Source organism: Gigantopelta aegis, chromosome 15 (genome assembly GCF_016097555.1).
Source record: "Gigantopelta aegis isolate Gae_Host chromosome 15, Gae_host_genome, whole genome shotgun sequence".
NCBI classification, from domain to species: Eukaryota; Metazoa; Mollusca; class Gastropoda; order Neomphalida; family Peltospiridae; genus Gigantopelta; species Gigantopelta aegis.
This window is the reverse complement of record NC_054713.1, coordinates 23,911,733-23,936,045: the sequence shown is the minus strand read 5'-3', so window position 1 is coordinate 23,936,045 and position 24,313 is coordinate 23,911,733. Positions and strand designations below refer to the sequence as shown.

Here is a 24,313-nt window from a genome sequence, read left to right as displayed (position 1 = left end):
ATAAAACCTGGAAATGCCAAAACCTTTGAGGACTACAGCCATGTTTTTTGGAAGTCTGTTGCAGTACAGTCACATTCATCATCACGAGTGGATGTCATCTTTGATAGGTATTATCCAGATAGTTTAAAATCAGATACAAGAGAAAGGCGTGGGTCAGGGAAGAGGTACAAGGTGTTACCATCAACTAAAATCCCTATACAGTGGAATTCATTTCTTCAAGTTGATGAAAATAAAATGGAATTATTCAGTTTATTGGCTGAAGAACCAGCAAAGATACAGGAGAAGCAAGTCTTATGTACCATCTTGGACAAAGTAATCGTACAGACACCATCGTCAGTTGACACAGAAGGGTTGTCACCTTGTGGACAGAAAGAAGCGGATACAAGACTTCTTTTACATTCCAAACATGCTGCTAGTCTTGGCCATAAGAAAATCATGATCAAAACTGTGGATTCTGATGTTATTGTTCTGGCAATATTTGCTTTTGAAGGCTTGTCAGTGGATGAGGTTTGGATATAGTTTGGAACTGGTAAACACAAGCATTACATTCCAATTCATGAGTGCTCTCAAACACTTGGCTCAGATATCTGCTTGGCAATTCCATACTGGCATGCTTTCACAGGCTGTGATACTGTGTCTGCTTTTGCAGGACGTGGCAAAAAGACAGCATGGGATATATGGAAGGTATTTCCAGAGGTAACAGACACAATTAAATCTCTGTCTAACTGCCCAACAGACATTTCTAGTCAACAAATGGCCATGGTCGAGCGATACACTGTTTTACTATATGACAGAACAAGCTTAACTGATAAAGTCAATGAATGTCGTCAGGTACTTTTCACCAGGAAAAATCGACAGTTAGAAAATATACCACCTACTGAAGCAGCCCTTGTGCAACTCACAAAGAGAGCAGCTCTGCAAGCAAATATTTGGAAACAATGTCTTGTACAGAATCCAATAGTACCTGAAATCATCGATTGTGGATGGAAAAGATTTCAATCTGGGTTTGTTCCTCTATGGACATTGGTGCCTGAAGCTTCTACCCATTGTCAAGAACTAATTCATTGCAGTTGTAAAAGTCGATGTGAGAGATGTAAATGTGTAAAGTCATCTCTGCCTTGCACAGACTTATGCTTCTGTCAAGGCCATTGCTCACGACAGGATGTACATGAATCTGACTAACAGTATACTACTGACAATATTTACTCGGACAATTGTTTTTTAATGTTGAGTTTATTTCATGTTTAAATGCCACAAGACTTTCCAAAGACTTAAAAACAATGATGAAAAATAGTATTCCTTTATGATAACACTTGTGAGATGCACCTTCTGAATATCAAACTTGAGGTAACTCATTTATAATATGCGATTACAAATTTTTGTGGCCATTTTGAATATTGTATCTTATTACATTTTGCAGTTCACATATCCTTCATACAATTTAGGCATGATATATGTAATCTAAGACAATATGATCAACTTAAAATTGATTTATTAATCATTTTGACAATTTCACTATTGACATGTGGCCGCCATTTTAAAATTTTAGTCATGGCGGCCATATTGGATTGCAAAAACATTTTTGTCAAACTGATCATCCTTACTTACATATAAATTTATGTTTAAATATCTCAAATCGCCCAATAATTAGTCAGATAGCGAAATTTTCGTAATGAACCCCCTAAAATGGGTGGCCATCTTGGATTATGACATCACCTGGCCAACGGGGCTTCTGTCAGTTTGGTCCTATATCAAATTTTATTTTATACATGAGTACCTACTTGTATGCAAAGTGGCATGTTAGTATCAAATTTTGCACTATTCTACCATAACTTTGCCTCACTAATACACCTGCCGTCAACTCAGCAACTGAGTTTATGACAGACAGATGCATCGGACTACAAACAACGCTGCATAGTTAATCGTTTGTAAACGTGACACAATATTAATAATACGTGAATAATTAATATAGGTATAGGGTTTTTTTTTGGTTTTTTAACGCCTGTATCAGATATAAAGTCTGTTTTTTAAAGTTTTTTTTTTATTTAACGACGCCACTAGAACACACTGATTTTTTATCTTATCATCGGCTATTGGACGTCAAACATATGGTAATTCTGACACTGGTTTTTTTTTTAGGAAACCCGCTGTCACCACATAGGCTACTCTTTTATGACAGGCAGCAAGGGATCTTTTATTTGCGCTTCCCACAGGCAGGATAGCACAAACCATGGCCGTTGTTGAACCAGTTATGGATCACTGGTCGGTGCAAGTGGTTTACACCTACCCATTGAGCCTTGCGGAGCACTCACGCGGGGTTTGGAGTCGGTATCTGGATTTAAAATCCCATGCCTCGATGGCCTAACCACTACGCCACCGAGGTTGTTCGTATCAGATATGTAAATATGAATATATATATACAGTATATGTAAAAATTAATATATAATCGTGGGTTAATTCATTATCTACCACCTACAGGTAAGGTGAGGGAATGGGATTAAATTGGCTAATGTCAGGGCTTTAGATTGCACCAAAGCTGCACATGTACTATATATGCTGTAGGTAGTTTTTGCAAAAATGATAAACTTCAGATTTCAATTTTATCAGGGTAGATTTTCCATTTTATATGTAATGCTAATTTCAGCTAAATAAATGCCTTCTTATGCAGACACTGAAAATTAAATATGAATATGATGGATTAATCCATTATCTAAATAATCAGGGTATATTTACAATTTGTTATTTGTAATTTTCTATTTTTGTAAAAGTGGGGTGGGACGTAGACCAGTGGAATAAGCATTCGCTTGATGTGAGGTCGGTCTGGGATCAATCCCCGTCGGTGGACCCATTGGGCTATTTCTCGTTCCAGCCAGTGCTCCACAGCTGGTGTAACAAAAGCCGTGGTATGTACTATCCTGTCTGTGGGATAGTGCATATAAAAGATTCCTTCCTGCTAATCGAAAAGAGTAGCCCATGAAGTGGCGACATCGGGTTTCCTTTCTCTATATCTGTATGATCCTTAACCATATGTCTGATGCCATATAGCCAGGAAAAAAATGTGTTGAGTGCATCATTAAATAAAACCTTTCCTTCCTTCCTTTATTTTTGTAAAAATATACCGGGTATGTGAATAACCTTACTGTATGTTTCCTATCACTGCTAGGAATAGTTGTAGGTAAATATACCGGGTATGTGAATAACCTTACTGTATGTTTCCTATCACTGCTAGGAATAGTTGTAGGTAAATATACCGGGTATGTGAATAACCTTACTGTATGTTTCCTATCACTGCTAGGAATTGTTGTAGGAAAATGAAACACTTAAAAATTTAATAGGTTGGATTTTAGAGTACCTTAACCACTGACGGTACAAGATCATCCACTGAGGGTACTTTTTCCTTAATATGGTATATTAATTTATGTATTTGTTAGCTATTGTATATTTCAGCTAAGTAAACACCTTCTTATGTAGACACTAATAATTAAATATGTATACCCATTATCTAACTAATAAGGGTCGATTTTCAAACTATAAGAAATTATAATTTTTTCTATTTTTATTATTATTATTTTTTAATATTTGTGAATAACCGTATTTTATATTTACTATCAGTGCTAGGGATAGTTCTAGGAAAATGAGACATTTAAGATTTCAATAGGGTGGATTTTACAGTACCTAACTATCCGAGGATACAAGATCATCTACCGAGGGTACTTTTCCAAAAATATGGTATATTAATTTACTTATTTGTTAGCTAATATATATTTCAGCTGAGTAAAGACCTTCTTATATAAACACAAACAATTAAATATGTATATGATGGATTAATCCATTATCTCACTGATCAGGGTAGATTTCCAAATTATATGAATTTTTTTTAATTTTTTTTTATTGTTATTATTTTAACTACATGTGAATAACCTTACTGTATGTATACTATCAGTGCTAGGGATAGTTTTAGGAAATTGAGACACTTAAGATTTCAATAGGGTGGATTTTATAGTACGTAACTTTTCCCAAAATGTATATTTATTTACTTATTTGTTAGCTAATATATATTTCAGGGTCAGGGTTCAGGCAAGTAAACACCCTCTGACATCGCCAGTATATAGGGGCGGGACACTAACAAGCTAAATCTTATATAGACACTAACAACTAAATAAGTGTATGATGGATTAATCCATTATCTAAATGATTTCCATATTATAAGAAATTATTATTATTTTTTTTTATTATTATAATTACAAAATATATATATATGAATAGCTAAATGCCAATTTGGGTTCAAAGTGTGCACAATTTGGTGCACATCAATAATCTACCAGGTACCACCCGGGCACCCTTGAAGAAAAATCCAAGATGGCGGCCAAAATGGTGGCCAAATCAGGGAAATGGCTATAGCTTGCTTATAAATTGATAGATAAACAACAATTATTGCATCTACCCTATGGTTTTAGAAAGGCACTGGTGCTATCAAAATTCAGATTTAAATAAATGGGCCATGTAAATACATGAGAATTGAGAAAAATGACAATAACTTCCTTATTATTCAGTACTAAAAATGTAATTCTTGCATCTAACCCATGGTTTTAGGGGTCATGGAATATGATGAAAGTAGTTCAGTTTTTCTATATAAATTAATTTTAATTAATTCAAGATGCCAACCAATACAGGCAATGTACCTAAGGAGATGTAACTATTAAAAATAAAGTGCCACTGTATATTTGTAAAATGATTAACACAGTCATTAAAAAACCCCTGTGGGTTTAAGATAATCAATTAATAGTACTAAATAATTTGACAGATGTAAAGAAGAAGTTTGTTTTGTTTAATGACACCACTAGAGCACATTGATTAATCAATCAGCGGCTACTGGATGTCGTGGTTAGGCCATCAGTCTACAGGCTGGTAGGTACTGGGTTTGGATCCCAGTCAAGGCATAAGATTTCTAATCCAGATACTGACTCCAAACCCAGAGGAGTGCTCCACACGGCTCAATGCTAAATACTAAATAAGTATATGATGGATTAATCCATTATCTAAATGATCAGGGTAGATTTCCATATTATAAGAAATTATTATTATTATTTTTTATTATTATAATTAAAAAAAATATATATATGAATAGCTAAATGCCAATTTGGGTTCAAAGTGTGCACAATTTGGTGCCCATCAATAATCTACCGGGTACCACCCGGGCACCCTTGAAGAAAATTCCAAGATGGTGGCCAAATCAGGGAAATGGCTATAGCTTGCTTATAAATTGACAGATAAACAACAATTATTGCATCTACCCTATGGTTTTAGAAAGGCACTGGTGCTATCAAAATTCAGATTTAAATAAATGGGCCCTGTAAATACATGAGAATTGAGAAAATGACAATAACTTCCTTATTATTCGGTACTAAAATGTAATTCTTGCATCTAACCCATGGTTTTAGGGGTCATGGAATACGATGAAAGTAGTTCAATTTTTCTATATATGTTAATTTTAATTAAGTCAAGATGCCAACCAATAGAGGCAATGTACCTAAAGAGATGTAACTATTAAAAATAAAGTGCCACTGTATATTTGTAACCCTGTGGGTTTAAGATAATCAATTAATAGTACTAAATAATTTGACAGATGTAAAGAAGAAGTTTGTTTTGTTTAATGACACCACTAGAGCACATTGATTAATCAATCATCGGCTACTGGATGTCGTGGTTAGGCCATCAGTCTACAGGCTGGTAGGTACTGGGTTCGGATCCCAGTCAAGGCATGAGATTTTTAATCCAGATACCAACTCCAAACCCAGAGTGAGTGCTCCGCAAGGCTCAATGGGTAGGTGTAAACCACTTGTACCAACCAGTGATCCATAACTGGTTCAACAAAGGCCATGGTTTGTGCTATCCTGCCTGTGGGAAGCGCAAATAAAAGATCCCTTGCTGCCTGCCATAAAAGAGTAGCCTATGTGGTGACAGCGGGTTTCCTCTAAAAAACAGTGTCAGAATGACCATATGTTTGACGTCCAATAGCCGATGATAAGATAAAAATCAATGTGCTCTACTGGCGTCGTTAAATAAAATAAACTTTACTTTTTTTTTTAATTTGCAATGTAATATTATTTTAGGTGGCCTAGTACTTGCTTTATATTCCCAGTGTTAAATACCATTATCGTAAAAAAAATAGACCAGCTAAAACTGAATTCTATTGCAAACTGGCAAAACTGCATCATGCTCACTAAACAACACACACAGTACCCAAGAGAAAAAAAAAAGAACCAATAAAGGGTCACTTTATTAGTGTTTCATTATTACATGTAGGTCATCCTCTTTAAACCAACAAGTCTTTTGTGTGACTGTTACTTTTAACAGTTCGATCTTCCTCGGTTCATTACTTATATTGGTGGCCATCTTGAATAAATTAAAATTAACAGGTATAAAAGAACTGAACTACTTTCATTGTGTTCATTGATCCCTAAAACCATGGGTTAAATGCAAGAATTACTTTTTTGTATCAAACAATAAGCAATTTATTGCCATTTTGTCCATTTGAACCACCATATTGGCAACCATCTTGTATTCAGGTGACCCATTTATGAAATCTGAATTATGTTGGCACCAGTGTCTTTCCTGGCTCTTAAAACCATGGGGTAGATATAAGAAATTTTGTTCTCTGATTTGGCCACCATCAGTGTCAGAATCCATAGATAACAACTATGTGTCAAATTTTGCACACCCAAGTGGTAATTCTTTGAGACTATCATAAAGACAATGACAATGACCTTTATTCTCATAAACTGTAGGCTTACAGTATAGAGAAGAATGAAATACACACACACACACATACATATATATATATATATATATATATATATATATATATATATATAGATGCTATGATAGCACTATATAAAATTAGTGGGCAATGGGTGGAGTGGTGCCATATTTTTCAAAATGGCCACATGGAAATTTTGAAATACATATCTTTGGACATAAATTCAAATCTAATCGAAATGTTCTGTTGTTTTAAATGTTTGACTATGGTTTATAAAAATAAAGAATTGCTTATAATAAATATTTAATGTGATTAGATACAATGTAATTGTTATTGGAAACTCTGACAGTATTTACGTACTTAAAAGTTGGTATCCTGACATTAAAAGATGCAAACTCAATGTGCTCAGTCAGAATAAAATGTGTTCAGTTATGTTTGTTAATGGTTTGACAATGTAAAAAGTGTTGTTTAAACATTTCACTACCTGTAATTCTGGGTTTTTTTATTTTATTTATACCATCTGTTAATGAGCCATAAATTTGCAAGTGCATTTGAAGAATTCAGTCGGCTCTCATAGTGAAGCCATTGATGCCTCTGGGTGCCACTCATGTTTCGTTAGCTTTCCCCATTCCCATTGTTTATAAGTGTCCGCTTGTTTCTGTCAGTTGCGCTATATACTACGTTTGTGACAAGATCTTTACCATCACCTAAAATTCCAGTCTCCTTACAGAAAATTTCATTAATTCTGCCTGCACACCTGCTGACTTGTTAGTGGTATGGTCCACACTGCTTGCCACTCATTTAAGACTTTTGATTTCAGAACCTGCAGCCTGTCTTTATAACAGAACAGATGACCACTGTTATTGCAAGATTCGTCATTTTGATGTATGATTGCACAAGTACCTGATTATTAATGTTATTATAGGTGTTAAAACTATTGATATATTTAATATTTTATGAGATATTGAGAAAAATAGCTTGTGGATGGTGGCCATCTTGGATTTCAAGATGACAGCCATTGGATTCTTAGACCCCTGAAATGTCAGTCTAGGTGTTAAATCTGTATTTATATCTTTACTACTAAATGAGATATTGAGCAAAATAGCATGTGGACGGCGACCTTCTTGGATTTCAAGATGGCAGCCACAATTTGCAAACATTTTTGTCACCATTGGATTCCTAGTCCCCTAAAATGTAGGTATAGGCATTTCAACTCTCTCGATATGTGTACTAGTTAAGGAAATATTAAACAAAACAGATCCACAATGGTGGCCATCTTGGATTTCAAGATGGCAGCCATACGGGGTGCAATTTCCAGTGGGCTCTGGACTAAATATCCTTGTATTGGGTTACTCTAACCATGTGCCAATGTTAATTTTTTCACGGAATATTACACAATTGATCAACTAAGTCGCTCCACTACTAGCATGGATAGTAAACATACCGTAAGGTTATTCACATATATTTGATTACAAAATAAAAACATTACACACAATTTAGACATCTACACTGATCATTTAGATAATGGATTAATCTATCATATAGTGTCTACATAAGAAGGTGTTTACTTAGCTGAAATATACATTAGTTAACAAATATGTAAATTAATATAACAACTTTTGGGAAAAACTACTACTGAAACCTTAAGTGTCTCATTTTCCTAGAATTATCCCTAGCACTGACAGTAAACATACCATAACGTTATTCACATATATTTTTAAATAATAATAATAATTTTTGTTTTTTTAATTTGGAAATGTACTCTGATCATTTAGATAATGGATTAATCCATCATATACATATTTAATTGTCATGTCTACTTTAGAAGGTGTTTACTTAGCTGAAATATACATTAGCCAACAAATATGTAATGTAATATACCATGTTAAAGGAAAGGTACCCTCGGTGGATGATATTCATGTACCTTCGGTAGTTAGGTACCGTACTGTCAAATCCACCCTTTTGAAATGTTAAGGATCTCCTTTTCTGAAAACTAACCCTGACATAGATAGTAAAAATGCAGTAAGGTTATTCATATCTATTTATTTAAAAAAAAAAGATAATGAATTAAGCCATTATATTCATATTGAATTGTCATGTCTACATTAGCCAATATATATGTAATGTAATATACCATGTTAAAGGAAAGGTACCCTCGGTGGATGATATCCATGTACCCTTGGTAGTTAGGTATGATAAAATCCATGCTTTTGAAATTTCAAGAGTCTCCTTTTCTGAAAACCACTCCTGACATGGATAGTAAATATATGCAGTAAGATTATTGACATCTTGTTACACATGGAAAGAAAATCTACCCTGATCAGTTAAATAATAGATTAAGCCATCACATTTATATTGAATTGTCATGTCTACATTAGAAGGTGTTTATGTAGCTGACATATACAATAGCCAACATATGTGTAATGCAATAAAACATATTAAAGGAAAACTACCCTCGGTGGATGATATTCATGTACCCTCGGTAGTTAGGTACCGTACTGTGAAATCCACCCTTTTGAAATGTTAAGGATCTCCTTTTCTGAAAACTAACCATGACATGTAAATATGCAGTAAGGTTATTCACATCTACTTAAAAAATAATAATCTAATTTTAATGGAAATGTAAATGCACATATGTAATAAAATTAAAATTTACCCTGATCAGTTAGATAGTTGATGAATAATTCATATTCATATTTAATTTTCAGTCTACATAAATTGGAGGGGCTGGACGTAGCCCAGTGGTAAAGTATGGTCGGTCTAGGATCGATCCATTTTGATTGGACCATTGTGCTATTTCTTATTGCAGCCAGTGCACCACAACTGGTACATGTATATCAAAAGCCGTGGTATGGTGCATATAAAAGATTACCTGCTACTAATGAAAAAATATAGTGGGTTTCCTCTCCAAGACTATATGTCAGAATTACCAAATGTTTCACATCCAGTAAATCAATGTGCTCTAGTGGTGTCGTTAAACAAAAAACCCCACCAGTCTTTACTTATACATATGTATTTTCACACACGCACACATTTATTTCAACTTATTTCTGTGCTTAAATCCAATTAAGGTTCAAGCACGCTGTCTTGGGCACACACCTCAGTTATCTGGGCTGTCTGTCCAGGACAGTGGGTTAGTTGTTAGTTGGTTAGTGGTTAGGGAGAGAGAAGAGGGTGTAGTGGCCTTACACCTATGCATTGAGTCCTTAACAACTTGCTCTGGGCTGGAGCCGGTACGGGTTTGCAAACCCTGTACCTACCAGCATGTAGTCTGATGGATTAACCACTGTGCCACGGAGGCCGGTTACACACACACACACACACTCGCACGTACGTACGTACGTACGTACGTATGTGTGTATGTATGTATGTATGTATATATATGCATATGTATATTAAAGGTAAATGAACCTTCAGTGGTACTTTATTCAAATCTATTTAATAAAAATCATACTTTAAAAAATAAAGAAATAGAAATCTACTCTGATCACTTAGATAACTGATTAATTTTGTGTCTACAAAAGTAGATTTTTACTTTGGGGAATAGACATTAGCCAAGAAGTGTGTAATTTGTTAACTACATCAGTGGATGATTTCATGTGTACTTGGTAGTGAGATAATGTATTTATAATCCAACCTACTGAAATCTTAAATTTATGATTTTCCAAAAAACTACCGTAACTACTGTTGTGTTGTTGTTGTTATTATTTTGTAGTTGGGTGATTTTTGTTGTTGTTTGTTTATTTGTTTATGTAATTAAGTTGTACAGACGTGCATTACAATTTTGACGTTTAGATAACCGTAACCACTGGTGTAAAATTCATCAAAATATTATCCCACAGAAGACGATTAGGAAAACAACAAACAACGACATTGATATACGCTACGTAACATTCAATTACACAATTTATTAACCACACTGTATATTATTAAATACTTGTTACATTAATATCTACAGTTGGAATAATTTTTATATATACACTAGGACATTACTCGATGTCGTAAAATCTCGATGTCGATCAACCGTTTGCTTATGAATATTCAGTAGACACTCACTAGCTGACGACTCTCAGCGTCTACGATTTAGTCTCTCCCTGCTTGTACACGGGCATGTATCTAGTAGTATGACAGATGTTATTCTTGTTCCTATTGTGAAAAACAAAACCGGAGACATAACAGATAAAGGCAATTACCGTCCAGTTGCATTAGCAACTGTGATATTAAAAGTTATGGAACATATACTGTTATCACGAACAGACCTGAGTACATCGGACTATCAGTTTGGTTTTAAAAGGGACATGCACCGATATGTGTTTATTTGCTTTTAAGGAAGTTATTAACTTTTACATTTCACAAGGTAGTCCTGTGTATGTTTGCTTTTTGGATGCGAAAAAAGCCTTTGACCGAGTAAATCACTGGATATTATATATGACACTTTTGAAAAAAGACGTGCCTTCTTTTGTAGTTCGCTTTCTCAAAGCATGGTATTTAACCCAATTGTTTAGTGTAAAATGGGGTACATATATTCCCCGTAAGTTTAATGTAACAAATGTCGTCCTTATTATTTAATATATATATTGATGACCTTAACCTACAATTGTCAAAATGTGCAGTTGGGTGTAATGTTGGTGGGGTCTTTCGAAATAACTTCAGTTTTGCTGATGATATGTCACTTCTTTGCCCATCTATTTCTGCATTAAGAAAAATGTTAACGATTTGCGAGAAATTTGCAGAAGATTATGATATTATATATAATACAATGAAAACTGTTTGTATGTGTATTGAGCCAGAAACTCTGAAGTTGATCAATGTGCCTTCGATATATTTGTGTGGTGATGTACTGAAATTTGTTGACAACTATAAATATCTAGGTCATATTATATGCAAAAACATGAAAGACGATAAATACATTAAACGACAGTATAGAGCCCTTTGTGTACGTGCAAACATGTTGTTGCGGCGATTTGCAAAATGTTCAGAATCTGTTAAAACACAATTATTTGTCAGTTATTGTAGTAATTTGTACGCGGGTGCATTATTGGTGAAATTTACACAGGATACCATGAAGGATCTTAACATATGTTATAATAATGCATGCCGATGGATGATCGGACAACGACGACCATACAGTGCCAGCAAGATTTTTGTCAGTCATCGAGTAAAAAGCTTTGGCGCTTTACTTCGCTCAACAGCATATTCGCTGAAAAGAAGAATCGAAACAACTTCAAACGATCTACTTGCCCACCTACGGTGTACAAATGTGTACGTCAAATCGGTATGTGTAAATCGCTGGCACAAGTTACTGTATATTATGTAATCAGTTTTGTATGTGACGTTTAAATATGTTCTATGGATCACTGATCTGAAATAAAAATCTATTATTATTATTATTATTATTATTATTATTATTATTATTATTTAAAAACATTCCTGTTGTTTTGTCCCTCGTTTCTTTTCGTTCTATTAACGGGGAAATGAACTCAAACATGAGCCGTATGTGTTGAGAAGATGCATACCCGGACCACCAACACATACTGACACTTTAAGAAATGAAAAACGCGTAATTTTAGAGTTAATAAAAAACACCCTGATTATTCCTGCTAACTGTTTTCTTTTGTTTTCGTTGCGTCCGGTATTCTAGCCTGGGACGAAGTGACGTCAGCTCCTACCGACTCCTGTATGCACAGTGTAAACAAACGCAGTCATGTACGACAAGGCTTTCATCAACCTGACTTGATAATATAATAAACTATTTAACTAAATATATTTCAATTTGCATTTATAGAACAAAAAGGGCTTATAGTATTGTTCTCTCTTTAAAAAATCAAAACAAAGAAGAAGAAAAAAGTATACTATTAGGCCTATTGGTAGGTTACGTTGGAGCAAAAAGTACGACCACCAACGATACCTAAGTGATAATGTTCTTTTCTTTGGGACTACGTCGTTGGTTAGTTCTACTTAATCAAGAATTTTACAGACACCTGACTCCTCAATGACACCAGACTCCTCAGTGACACCTGATGTCTCACTGACATCAGACTCCTCAGTGACACCTGACTCCTCGCTGACACCTGACTTCTCACTAATACCTGACTCCTCGCTGACACCTGACTTCTCACTAATACCTGACTCCTCAGTGACACCTGACTCCCAGTGACACCTGACTCCTCACTGACACCAGACTCCTCAGTGACACCTGACTCCTCACTAACACCAGACTCCTCAGTGACACCTGACTCCTCACTAACACCAGACTCCTCAGTGACACCTGACTCCTCACTGACACCAGACTCCTCAGCAACACATGACTCCTCAGTGACACCTGACTCCTCACTGACACCAGACTCCTCAGTGACACCTGACTCACTAACACCAGACTCCTCAATGACACCTGACTCCTCTCAGTGACACCAGACTCCTCACTGACACCAGACTCCTCAGTGACACCTGATGTCTCACTGACATCAGACTCCTCAGTGACACCTGACTCCTCAGTGACACCCGACTCCTCGCTGACACCTGACTCCTCAGTGACACCTGATTTCTCACTAACACCTGACTCCTCAGTGACACCTGACTCCTCAGTGAGGAGTCCAAACTTCGCTTTGACCAGCTTGACTTCGCTGTGTCAGTCGTTACAAGGCGAAATCGGTGTCGCTTTTTGTACACAATCACGGATGATTGGTGAAGAACTTGAGGAACATCTATTCATAGATAATAATTAAGTGTTATGTGTCTGAGAGTTCTACAAGTGGGAGAGACTAGATCAGACCTACGTGTGCTACTAAACTTCTATAGTCAGGTGTGTCTACCGGAAATTGAAAAAAACAAACAAAAATAAAACACCCCAAACATTTATTTAATATAATAGGTCTATAGAGCTTTTTACTAATGTTTGGTTCATATATATACTCTTCAAGAAAAGAAACGTAACATTGATTTTCAAAGTTTAATTTATAAAATGGTAGACATGATAAAAGCAACCAAAGATAAAGACGCCATGGAAAGGGGATTACTTTGTACATATGTCCGAAACAGTATCTCTGGGAATCCACCTGAAACATGTACACAGGCATATGTGTGGCATAGGGGTGGGCAAAATGTCAGTATCAGTTATGACCACCACGATCCCTGGTGACAGCTTGACAATGGCGACGCATGGAAGCAATCAAACGTTGCACAACACGTTGTGGGATGTTCTGCCACTAATGCTGCAGTGCCATAAGAAGTTGCGGAAGTGTCTGGGGTGGTGGATTCCTCCAGCGCACACGCTGATCCAGTGCATCCCATAGATGTTCTTTTGAGTTTAAAGCTGGTGAACGGGCAGGCCAAGATAATGTCTGGACGTTGTGGCGTTGCAGAAACTCCTGACTAACACGTGCAACATGTGGTCTGGCATTGTCATGCTGAAACGTTGATTTTCATGTGCGGAATGACGTGATGCACCTGCCATATGCACAAGAGCCGTCCTACCACCATGATGGATTCCTGCCCACACCATGACACTGCCACCACCAAAACGGTCGACTTGTTGCACGCAGTTTGGAGCACAACGTTCCGCTTGACGTCTATAGGCACGTGTGCGTCCATCAGCACGTGACAGGAGAAAACGAGACTCATCTGAGAATAAAACAGTCCTCTATCTGGTACGTGTCCATCTCACCCTCTGCTGGCACCACTGCAAACGCTCCACTAATTGACGTGGGGTCAAAACGTTACGTCGCACTGGTCTTCTAGGGAAAATTCCTGCCTCCCTCAGCCGATTACGAACTGTCTGGTCAGTAATTCTGCATAGTCCAGGGACTTGTGTCGCTGTGGTTGTTGCTGTTGTGGTTCGATTTCGAAGATGACACACCCGAATGTATCGATCTTGAGCGGCGGTTATTACTCTGGGACGACCTGACCTTGGCCTGTCATTAACACCTTGAGTGGTGTTGTACCATGCCCATAAAGCAGAGATGGTCAGTCTGGAGACGCCAAAGTGCCTTGCCACAGCTTGTTGAGTTGCCCCTGCTTGCAATCTCCCAAGGGCATTATTGCGTTGAGCTGACGTCAATCTTGGCATTATTGTGTTACCTACAGTGTCGTTATGCGGTCTGTTTGAATCACTGCTGATGTGGTCTTTTATTCCCCACCAACGGAGGGTTCGGCGTGCAAAGTTACAGAACTTCATGATGCACGTGCTTCTCTGAGGATTGCGCTTTTGCGTTTCAGTACAAACGTTGATTATGGCTACGTGTATGCGAATCGAACGTGTTTTATAGTGTTTTTGCATCACCATTCGCTCACTTACTTGATTTTCTTTACGATGTGGTCAGTACTGTGGTCATTTTTTTTTTTTGAAGAGTATATATTTGTTATAAAATGTGTAGAAAAATACGTGACCTCAAATTAGACTAAATACATTATGCTTTTACACGTTACACTCAATAGCTTGGCAACATTGTGAGGTATTTTAGAAGTTGTTAATGTAAACGCCGATCCGCATCATTTATGACGAATATTAGTCCTGTTGCCATGATGCTGAAATATGTATAGGAAAAACGGGTACACCCGTCAAGCTGCTATGCACATTCATTGTAACCGAGGTTGATGTGATGTATATGATGTGACTCACCCCTCGTTAAACACAAATTCTACAGCTCGATGGTTAAACTGTAAGACACGCAACAGACTTGTTTAAAGAACTACTTTAATAGACCAATTTTCTGTGTCTTGACATCTATCTACTAGTCACTAAGACTTTTGCTGATTCGGCAGACCAGTATGGGTCGGGGGGTGGGGGGGGGGGGGGTTGTGCTCCACCCCCACCTTCCCACTCAAGGACGAGAAGGTACGGAGTTTATTTGTCCTTCTCTATATAAATAAAGATTAAATAAAATATGGCTCTCACCCATCACCACCACGAGAGACTGTGACCCACATTAGAGATTGTAAAACACATCCTATTCCAGATATCCTTCCTGTTCGGATCCCATGCTGAATGAAAATGATAGCACAGGTTTATGTTGTTCTCAAGTTTGTTACATGAGATATTATTTTCCATCACTTGTCGCCTTCATATTGGAGGCCAATGCCGAAAACCTTAACCCGCACCCGCAGGTTGGCCGCCTTTCATTATGTGCATGGGTTATAGACGTGCTACGAAAACCACTGGGTTTGAAATAGGTTACCTGGTGAATGTAAACGAGCACACTCACAAACAATACATTGACCTCAGTTTTGGTGGGTCACAGGATCGCTCGTTCTCTATGGATTAGAGTCTCCCCCCCCCCCCCCCCCCCCCCATATAATTGACCCACGAAGGGTAGCCTACATCAAAGGTCGCGGTATATACTATCCGGATTATGGAAACTTGCACATAAGATATGGTGACCGGGGGGGGGGGGGGGGGGGGGGGGGGGGGGGGGGGGGGGGGGGGGATCGGTCGATCCTGCCCGCGAAAAAGAGGGTTCCATATAAGGTATTTTATAAAGATGAAGCTATTACGAATAGCACTATTCTGTCATGACATATAATATGTGCAAGTAACATTAATAGGGTCAATCCATCTCAAATCAGCAAATATGTGGGTCGCCCACGCACTTCGGACTCGGATTCACTTCAAATTTTTGCCAAATATTCCTCAGTGATCCATAAGCATACATCCGAAAATTGGTCTCTGTATTGTAAGTATTGTTTGAGAAATTGTCATTTTACTAACCGTGGTTTTTGTTAAATTTAGTTCGAAAATGGACACCATCATTTCCGTGATATATATTTCAAGTCCCATTAAGTCAGAAAATAATGTACATAGAAACTTGATATTTTCTTATGAGTACTAAGAAGATTATGAAATTCAGATATAGAATATAGTAGACGTGGTTTTCAGTAGTTAAACTGAATACTTAGTGACAAGTAAAGAATCTTTCAAATGCCATTTTATCTTACGAGCAGCCATTTTGAATCCCCAAAACACTGTCTTACATGCAATATTACACACCTTTAACTTTTTTCCTTGTTAAGTCCACTCCAATGACCTTTGAGTGCTAAATTCTTGCATAATTAAAAAAAAAAAAAAAATCCCAAGAAAAGACTTCTATATGGATAATGAAATTTGGTACACATAAACTACATACAATTAGCTATAAAATAACACAATTTTGGGATTTCATTGAAAAGGCTTCCAAACCGATTTTTTTCCGATTTCAGAAGGATGCCGTTCGTTAATTATATTTTATCACATAGTTGTATTGATTAAGATTTCTTACACACCCGTTGGTGAGAACATCATTCGTTATATGTTTGATAACACATATAGTATCAAGACACATACACGTGTGCGACAACTTTTAAAGACATACGACTATCTAGTCCTAGGTGGTGACCAAATCACCGGAATTACCAAAACACTAGAAGAAGAAACATATTATAGAACTAATCCTAGAGTTTTTTAAGATGAAAGGTATACTGTCTTTGTGTAATGCACCATTATTGAAAAACATTGCTTTGTTTACTTTTAAAAATATAATCTGGTGAACTTGTGAATTGATGGTTTTCGTTTTTCCTTCACACTTGTTAGTTATTTTGATGACGTAGCCTACCCGGTAGCTATTCTATGTTGTTACGTGTTCTTGTCATGTATACAACATGGTCCTCCCTTTTCCCCCAATTGTATGTGTGTGTGTGTGTGTGTGTGTGTGTGTCTGATCCCCCGTTTCATTGGTTTATGCCTTCCAGCTTCAGTCAGGGTTAGAGATTACTGTATATAATAGATTGTCGAGTTTCGATAACCAGACAGTCACCAACTACGGTGTCTTAATACTACGTACGTACAGACCTTTAGTTTGATCCGTTTTGAGTTTACTTATACATTAAACTAACATTTTAATGACTAGTACACAATTATATAAGCTACAATATAAAGAAATAGCTCAACTTCCCTATCCGAAATCAGCCGACTGTATTTCGGTTAGGGACGGGACGTAGCCCAGTGGTAAGCGCTCGCTTGATGCACGGTCGGTGTAGGATCGATCCCCGTCGGTAGGCCAATTTGGGCTATTTCTCGTTCCAGCTAGTGTAGACTACCACGACTGGCATATCAAAAGCCGTGGTGTGTGCTATCTTGTCTGTGGGATGATGCATATGTAAGATCCCTTAAATTGCTGATAATGGAAAAATGTAGCGGTTTTTCCTCTCTAAGACTATATGCCAGGGCCGTACTCTAATCAAAATCCATAGGAGTGGGGGGGGGGGGGGGGGGGGGGGCACTACTTTTTATAAACAAATGAAACACTATACAAATTAAACCCTGAGATGTGTATGCTATTTTTTGGAGTAAAAACAAGTGAGATTCTCGTGGGGGGGGGGGGGGGGGAGTACCTGTTCGGCCTGCCCCCCTCTCCGTGAGGGTGCGGCCCTGTATGCCAAAAATTTTTTGTTTGACATCCAATAGCCAATTAATAAATCAATGTGCTCTAGTGGTGTCGTAAAACAAAACAACCTTTTTTTTTCTTCTTTTTGTGTGTGTGTGGGGTGGGGGAGGGAGGGACGTAGCCCAGTGGTAAAGCGTTCGCTTGATGTGCGGTCGGTCACCGTCGGATCCAGTGGGCTATTCTCGTTCCAGCCAGTGCTCCACAACTGATGCAACAAAGGCCGTGGTATGTACTACCCTGTCTGTGGGGTGGTGCATATAAAAGACCCCTTGCTACTAATCGAAAAAGAGTAGCCTATGAAGTGGCGACAACAGGTTTCCTCTCTCAATATCTGTGTGGTCCTTAACCATATGCCTGACGCCATATAACCGTAAATAAAATGTGTTGAGTGCGTCGTTAGATAAAATATTTCTTTCTTTCTTCTTTTTTTTTTGTATTTCGGTTAGCGGTGTCGGATTTACATAGGTAGCCTATAGTCAAAGACATGTATTTGTAGGCCCTAAATTTAATATTATTATATACTGTAAGTTAACTCCAAGATAATAATACTGAAGATCTGTGCCATCAGATTTAAGAATTTATATTTGTATTTTCTATACGTGCAGTTTTTAACGGCATATAGGCCTAGCCTTACGTGAAACCTTGTGAAGCCAACCCATTCTGTGTGGACACGAAGCGTAGAACCGAGGGTAACAAAATACTGATTGGTTGGTTTACTTCTCTGTCTCCTAACTGGTTAAAGGTCATACTGTTTATCATGGTGGGAAGCTGACATGAGCGGAAAACTGTGAAGCAAAAACACATCAAAATCACCGAACATGGGAAACTCAGGTATAGAGAACGCAATTAATGCTTTGTTACCCTTTCAAAATAAAATCAGAAATGATTTTGAATGGGAATATTGGGTGACAGACCTACATAAAACGAATATGGACATATCGTAGGGCCCTACCCACGTCGGCGGGAGAGTCGCATGCAAAGCCTAAACTTGGTAAGTAAACGGACGCCGTGTTATTTTCGGTATTTCAGTCTGTATTACTACTAACTGTGTGGTTTGTATGCTTGTGTGAATACGTTTGTTACTGAAATCTTTCCCAATTGAAAAGAACACTGGACAAGATTGAAGATGTATCGCCATGGTCCCTAACTGCGTTATGCTTTAAATTTCGTTACGTTTGTTTACGTAGGCCTTTACAGTTGGCGCATTCAACGTTACATCCAGTTTGTTGTCGTTCATTTGTGAGGTTTTCCTAAACAATTCATTAGCATTTTCATTAACAATAAAGTTCTAACGACAAAAATTAGAATACCATACAACTTTGTGGGAAAAAAATCTACATTTCCCAGTTAGGCCTAGTCAACAGTATCCTCGCGGTATGGGTTTTGAAGTGGATAAGCAACCAGCTCATGTACTATGATGTAGTGCAGAAATAAAGATGTTGTTCTTGTTACTATTGACAGTGCTTAGTCTGACGCAATATAACCATAAATAAAATGTGTTGAGTGCATTGTTAAATAAAACATTTCTTTCATTCTTTCTTTGTTACTATTGACAGAGACATGACCTAATATATACTCTTCAAAAGAAGAAACGCAAAACCACATTGTCGTAACATTTGGAGAATTGATTTAATTATTGAATGGTGAGTCCGATAATTACCAAATGTTGCAGGATTGTTCACAATTCACTCTAGTCCATTGTGAGTAAGTGATAGGACACACCACCAAGGTCAAGGTCATCTGGAGTCAATACCGGGTGTGGCCTCCGCGTGTGTTGACAACTGCCTGGCACCGCCTGCCCATTGAAGCAACCAGAGTACGGATGACGTCCCGGGGGATGGTGGCCCACTCGGCCTGCAAGGCTGCTGCCAGCTCGGGCAGGGTCTGGGGCTGTCGTTGTCGCTGTCGGAGGCGTCGGTCCAACTCGTCCCATAGATGCTCAATTGGGTTCAAATCCGGTGATATCGATGGCCAAGGAAGGACATTAATGTTGTTGTTCTGTAGGAAAGCCGTTGTGAGACGTGCTGTGTGAGGTCTGGCGTTGTCATGTTGGAACACTGCGTTGGCGTTGGCCATAACTGGAACGATGTGTGGCCGGAGGATCTGGTCAATGTAGCCCTGTGCATTCAGGTTGCCCTGCACGTGGACCAGGTCAGTTCTGCCAGTGTGTGAGATGGCTGCCCACACCATGACACTACCCCCGCCGAATCTGTCCACTTCCTGCACGCAGTTTGCCGCATAACGTTCACCACAACGCCTATACACGCGACATCTTCCATCATGACGTCGGAGCAGAAATCGGGACTCGTCACTGAACCACACCTGTCTCCATCGCAGTTGAGGCCATTGTCGATGAATCTGGCACCACTGCAGTCGGAGTCGACGGTGTTGTGGTGTTAAGATGACACCTCGAACTGGACGTCTGGCACGAATTCCTACCTTACGTAGGCGGTTCCGTACGGTCTGGTCGGATATCCTGCGCAAACCTGGTATTGCTGCGGCTGTGGAGGTGGCAGTAGTCAATCGTTCCCGAAGGTGGCGTACCCGGATGTAGCGGTCCTGCCCGGGGGTAGTGACCCGTGGTCGACCGGATCTAGGGAGGTCACGTGTTGATCCATGTTGCTGGTAACGGTCCCACAGTCTGGAGATGGTGCTTGGGGACACATGGAATGCCCTGGCAACGGCCGTTCTGGATTCGCCTGCGTCTAGTCGGCCGATGGCATTGTTTCTCTGCGGTTCACTGAGACGTGGCATGTCCTGGATTGTCAACTGTCGGCCAGATACAGAGGCCAGGCAAGCGAACACCCTGCACTTTTATACTGTCGGTGTTCATGTTGCACGTGCAGACAACGCACGTGCAGTGGTGACATGGTTTGCACGTGGCTGCGTTTTTGCGAATATTCACATTTTGGAACTTTATTGTACAGTAGCTGCGTTTTATCGAATGTAACCGTGGGAATGTGTTTGGGACATGCAATGACCTTATATTCACAAAGCATGAACTGGTAGGAAACATAAAATCGGAGTTATAACCCATTTGTACCCTTTTGCGTTTCTTTTTTTGAAGAGTATATGTGTATGTGTGTGTGTATATATATATATATATATATATATATATATATATATATATATACAGTTGAACCTGGTCTAATGGTCACCTGTACATAACGGTCACCTGCCTATAGAGTCCACTATAAATGCCCCCAATGCATTTCCTTCCTTATTTGACCTGTACATAACGGTCACCTGTCCTTAACGGCCAGCGGTCACTATTTTTCACCCAAAATCACAGGTTGAACCTGCTATAACGGTCACAAGATGACCCTGGTTAAATGTCTTTACTTTTTCAATCATCTTAAAAACTATAAATTAAATATCATTTAATATGTTTATATGGCCATGTCTGTAGCTTTGGGTTTATTTTCCGTCAAAGTAAAGTTCCATTGTAATTCTGTGATCGTAATTTAAAAACAAACGGGCACTCAATAACTTCCGTGACACGCAGTTACTGGTGTTGTAATTCGATTGGTTCTCAGCATCCTCACTGAACAGTAGACGACTTCCCATTGGCTGTACATAATGTTTTCTGTATGTATGGTCACTATTGAGTCTCAAAAAACAAAACAAATGAGGTGTATGTTAGGAGAAGAAGAAAAAAAACTGTTTTATTTAACGACGCACTCAACACATTTTATTTACGGTTATATGGCGTCAGACATGGTTAAGGACCACACAGAATTTGAGAGGAAACCCGCTGTCGCCGCTACATGGGCTACTGTTTCCAATTAGCAGCAAGGGATCTTTATTTGAGCTTCCCACAGGCAGGATAGCACAAACCATGCCCTTTGTTGAACCAGTTATGGATCACTGGTCGGTGCAAGTGGTTTACACCTACCCAATGAGCCTTGCGGAGCACTCACTCAGGGTTTGGAGTCGGTATCTGGATTAAAAATCCCATGCCTTGACTGGGATCCGAACCCATTACCTACCAGCCTATAGACCGATGGCCTAACCACAACACCACCGAGGACGGTATTGTTATGTTAGGTGTCTGATTGTTTCTATCCAGACATGATTGGTAAATAAACATGAACTGCTGAAGGCGGTGGTCATTAAAGATGCCCTGTTTTAGGATTATTTAATGACTCATGATCTTAGTCAGCTGTAATCAATGGTCATACTCCACTGAAGGCTTAGCAGTGACATGAAACAAACAAATGAGTTACACATGCTGTCACGGGGATCCTATAATACCCGTAACTGAATAAAACACGATTATCCAAATATCTCTCCTAACTGTATATCTATTAGATCTCTCTGTATCGGGCAGTTCAAAACCCGAGTGGCTCGTCTCTAGGTATAAACAGAGATAAGATCTTATATAAGGTATATATAATATAGCACGTTTAGTTCACTAGAAAACACAACAAAACACAATACACTTTGGAATCTGTATTAACCTTACGCTGACAAATATGTTTGCCGCAGTTAATTACTTACAACAACAATAATAATAACAACCCAGAACTAATCGCTTAATTAGTTAATCACTAGGTGTCTAGTTTACACAATATTCTAATCACTTCACCGTGATACAACACACACACGTGTGATAATTGAGAAACGCTGCCAGGGGAACTTAATTAATAAAGGAATTACAACTCTATTCCTAACTGGTTAATTTTTAATTAACCCTTAACTACTCATTCAGTAACCTTGTAATACAGACTTAATACTGGTACCTATCACCATAAAGACAATAACCTACAGTTTACCTAGGTCCTCTAGGATGACTGGTTAAGCTTTAATAATTTTAGACAGTGAAGCCTACAATTTACTTCGTCAGTTTACCGGAAACACTGTCTAAATAATATTGTATAATACAGTATTAAAATATTTAAAGTCACATCAATCACATCAAGGTTATACAGAGCAGAAAATATATAATTACCAAGTCCAGTCGGACTAACGTTCCCCGGAGCCGTCCAATATGTTTCTCCCCTATATATCTAAAATCCTAGCTATTTATTATAAAACCCGAATATCACCTGGGGGTACAGGGCGGTACCGAATACCTACAAGTGATATTTCCACAGCGACCAAGACAGCAATATTTTTCTTAGATGGTCAGACTTACTGTCGCCTAGTTCGCCAAAAATCACAGTCGTAAAACCGCACTATCGTAGGTATTACGTAACTACTGGCCACATGGCCTCCGCACCTGGTCTGGGTGTGTATTAGAGGGTACGGTCGCGCGGAGGTATTACGTAACAAGGTGCCCACCTAGTCTAAGTGCATATTGGGACTGCACACGGCCCACTAAAACAATTAATATCGCCACAGGCGAAAAGAAATTAAGAGCATGTTCCGTCTCACATGCCTTCAATTAAACAAAATATCTTCTGCAAGTCAATGTCAGTTTTAACCCTTTGCTTAAACCCTTTTAACTTCTTTGTAAATAAAATTTATTTAACCATCAATTAAGTATTTTAGCTAATCATCTGTATAAACGTTTTTAAGTTTTAAACCTTTTTTTTTTTTTTTTTTAAACACTTCCTCACCCCTCTTGTTCTGAGTACAGTGTCTGGCTCTAGTCAGAAATCGTGCTTGAAACAAGCGTCCTTGAACATTAAATTGATATAAGCACGTTAATTCCTGACATCTGACCTGACAGTCATTTGTGGGCATACATACATACATACAATGTCAGTGTTTGAGAAATGTATTAACGAATACGTTTGCATGCAAAATGCCACCGAAAAATCGTACTGCTTTGATGTTAGAATAGAGAATCGACGTTATTAACAAATCTGAGAAAAGCAATTTAAGTGCGCGAAAGATCACCGATCATTTTGGTGTAGGGCGTTCTCAGATTAATTCTATTTTAAAAAAGAAAGCTGATGTTCTGGCCGATTTTGACAATAATGTTTCAGCCAAAAGAAAAAAGCAGAAGAAAGCAACAGGCAATGATATCATAAACAAGCTAGTGTGGGAATGGTTTAAAAATGCGACAGTTGTGATATGTATTAATATATGGGTTCTAATTTTGAACCTGTGTATAAGGGTCACCTGTCTATAACGGCCACTTTTGTCAGGTACCTTGGGTGGCTGTTATATACAGGTTTGACTATATATATAT

General features: G+C 38.3%; 1 protein-coding gene across 1 annotated transcript in view; it reads left to right on the top strand.

Moving 5' to 3' along the window:
- Positions 1 to 18,935: 18,935 nt before the first annotated feature.
- The window catches only part of LOC121390428 (probable cation-transporting ATPase 13A3), an 86,508-nt gene continuing 81,130 nt past the window's right edge, over positions 18,936 to 24,313 (top strand). Inside the window, 1 exon segment of the mRNA XM_041522239.1 lies at positions 18,936 to 19,005. Coding sequence (XP_041378173.1) covers positions 18,993 to 19,005 — 13 coding nt within the window. The 5' untranslated portion in view covers positions 18,936 to 18,992.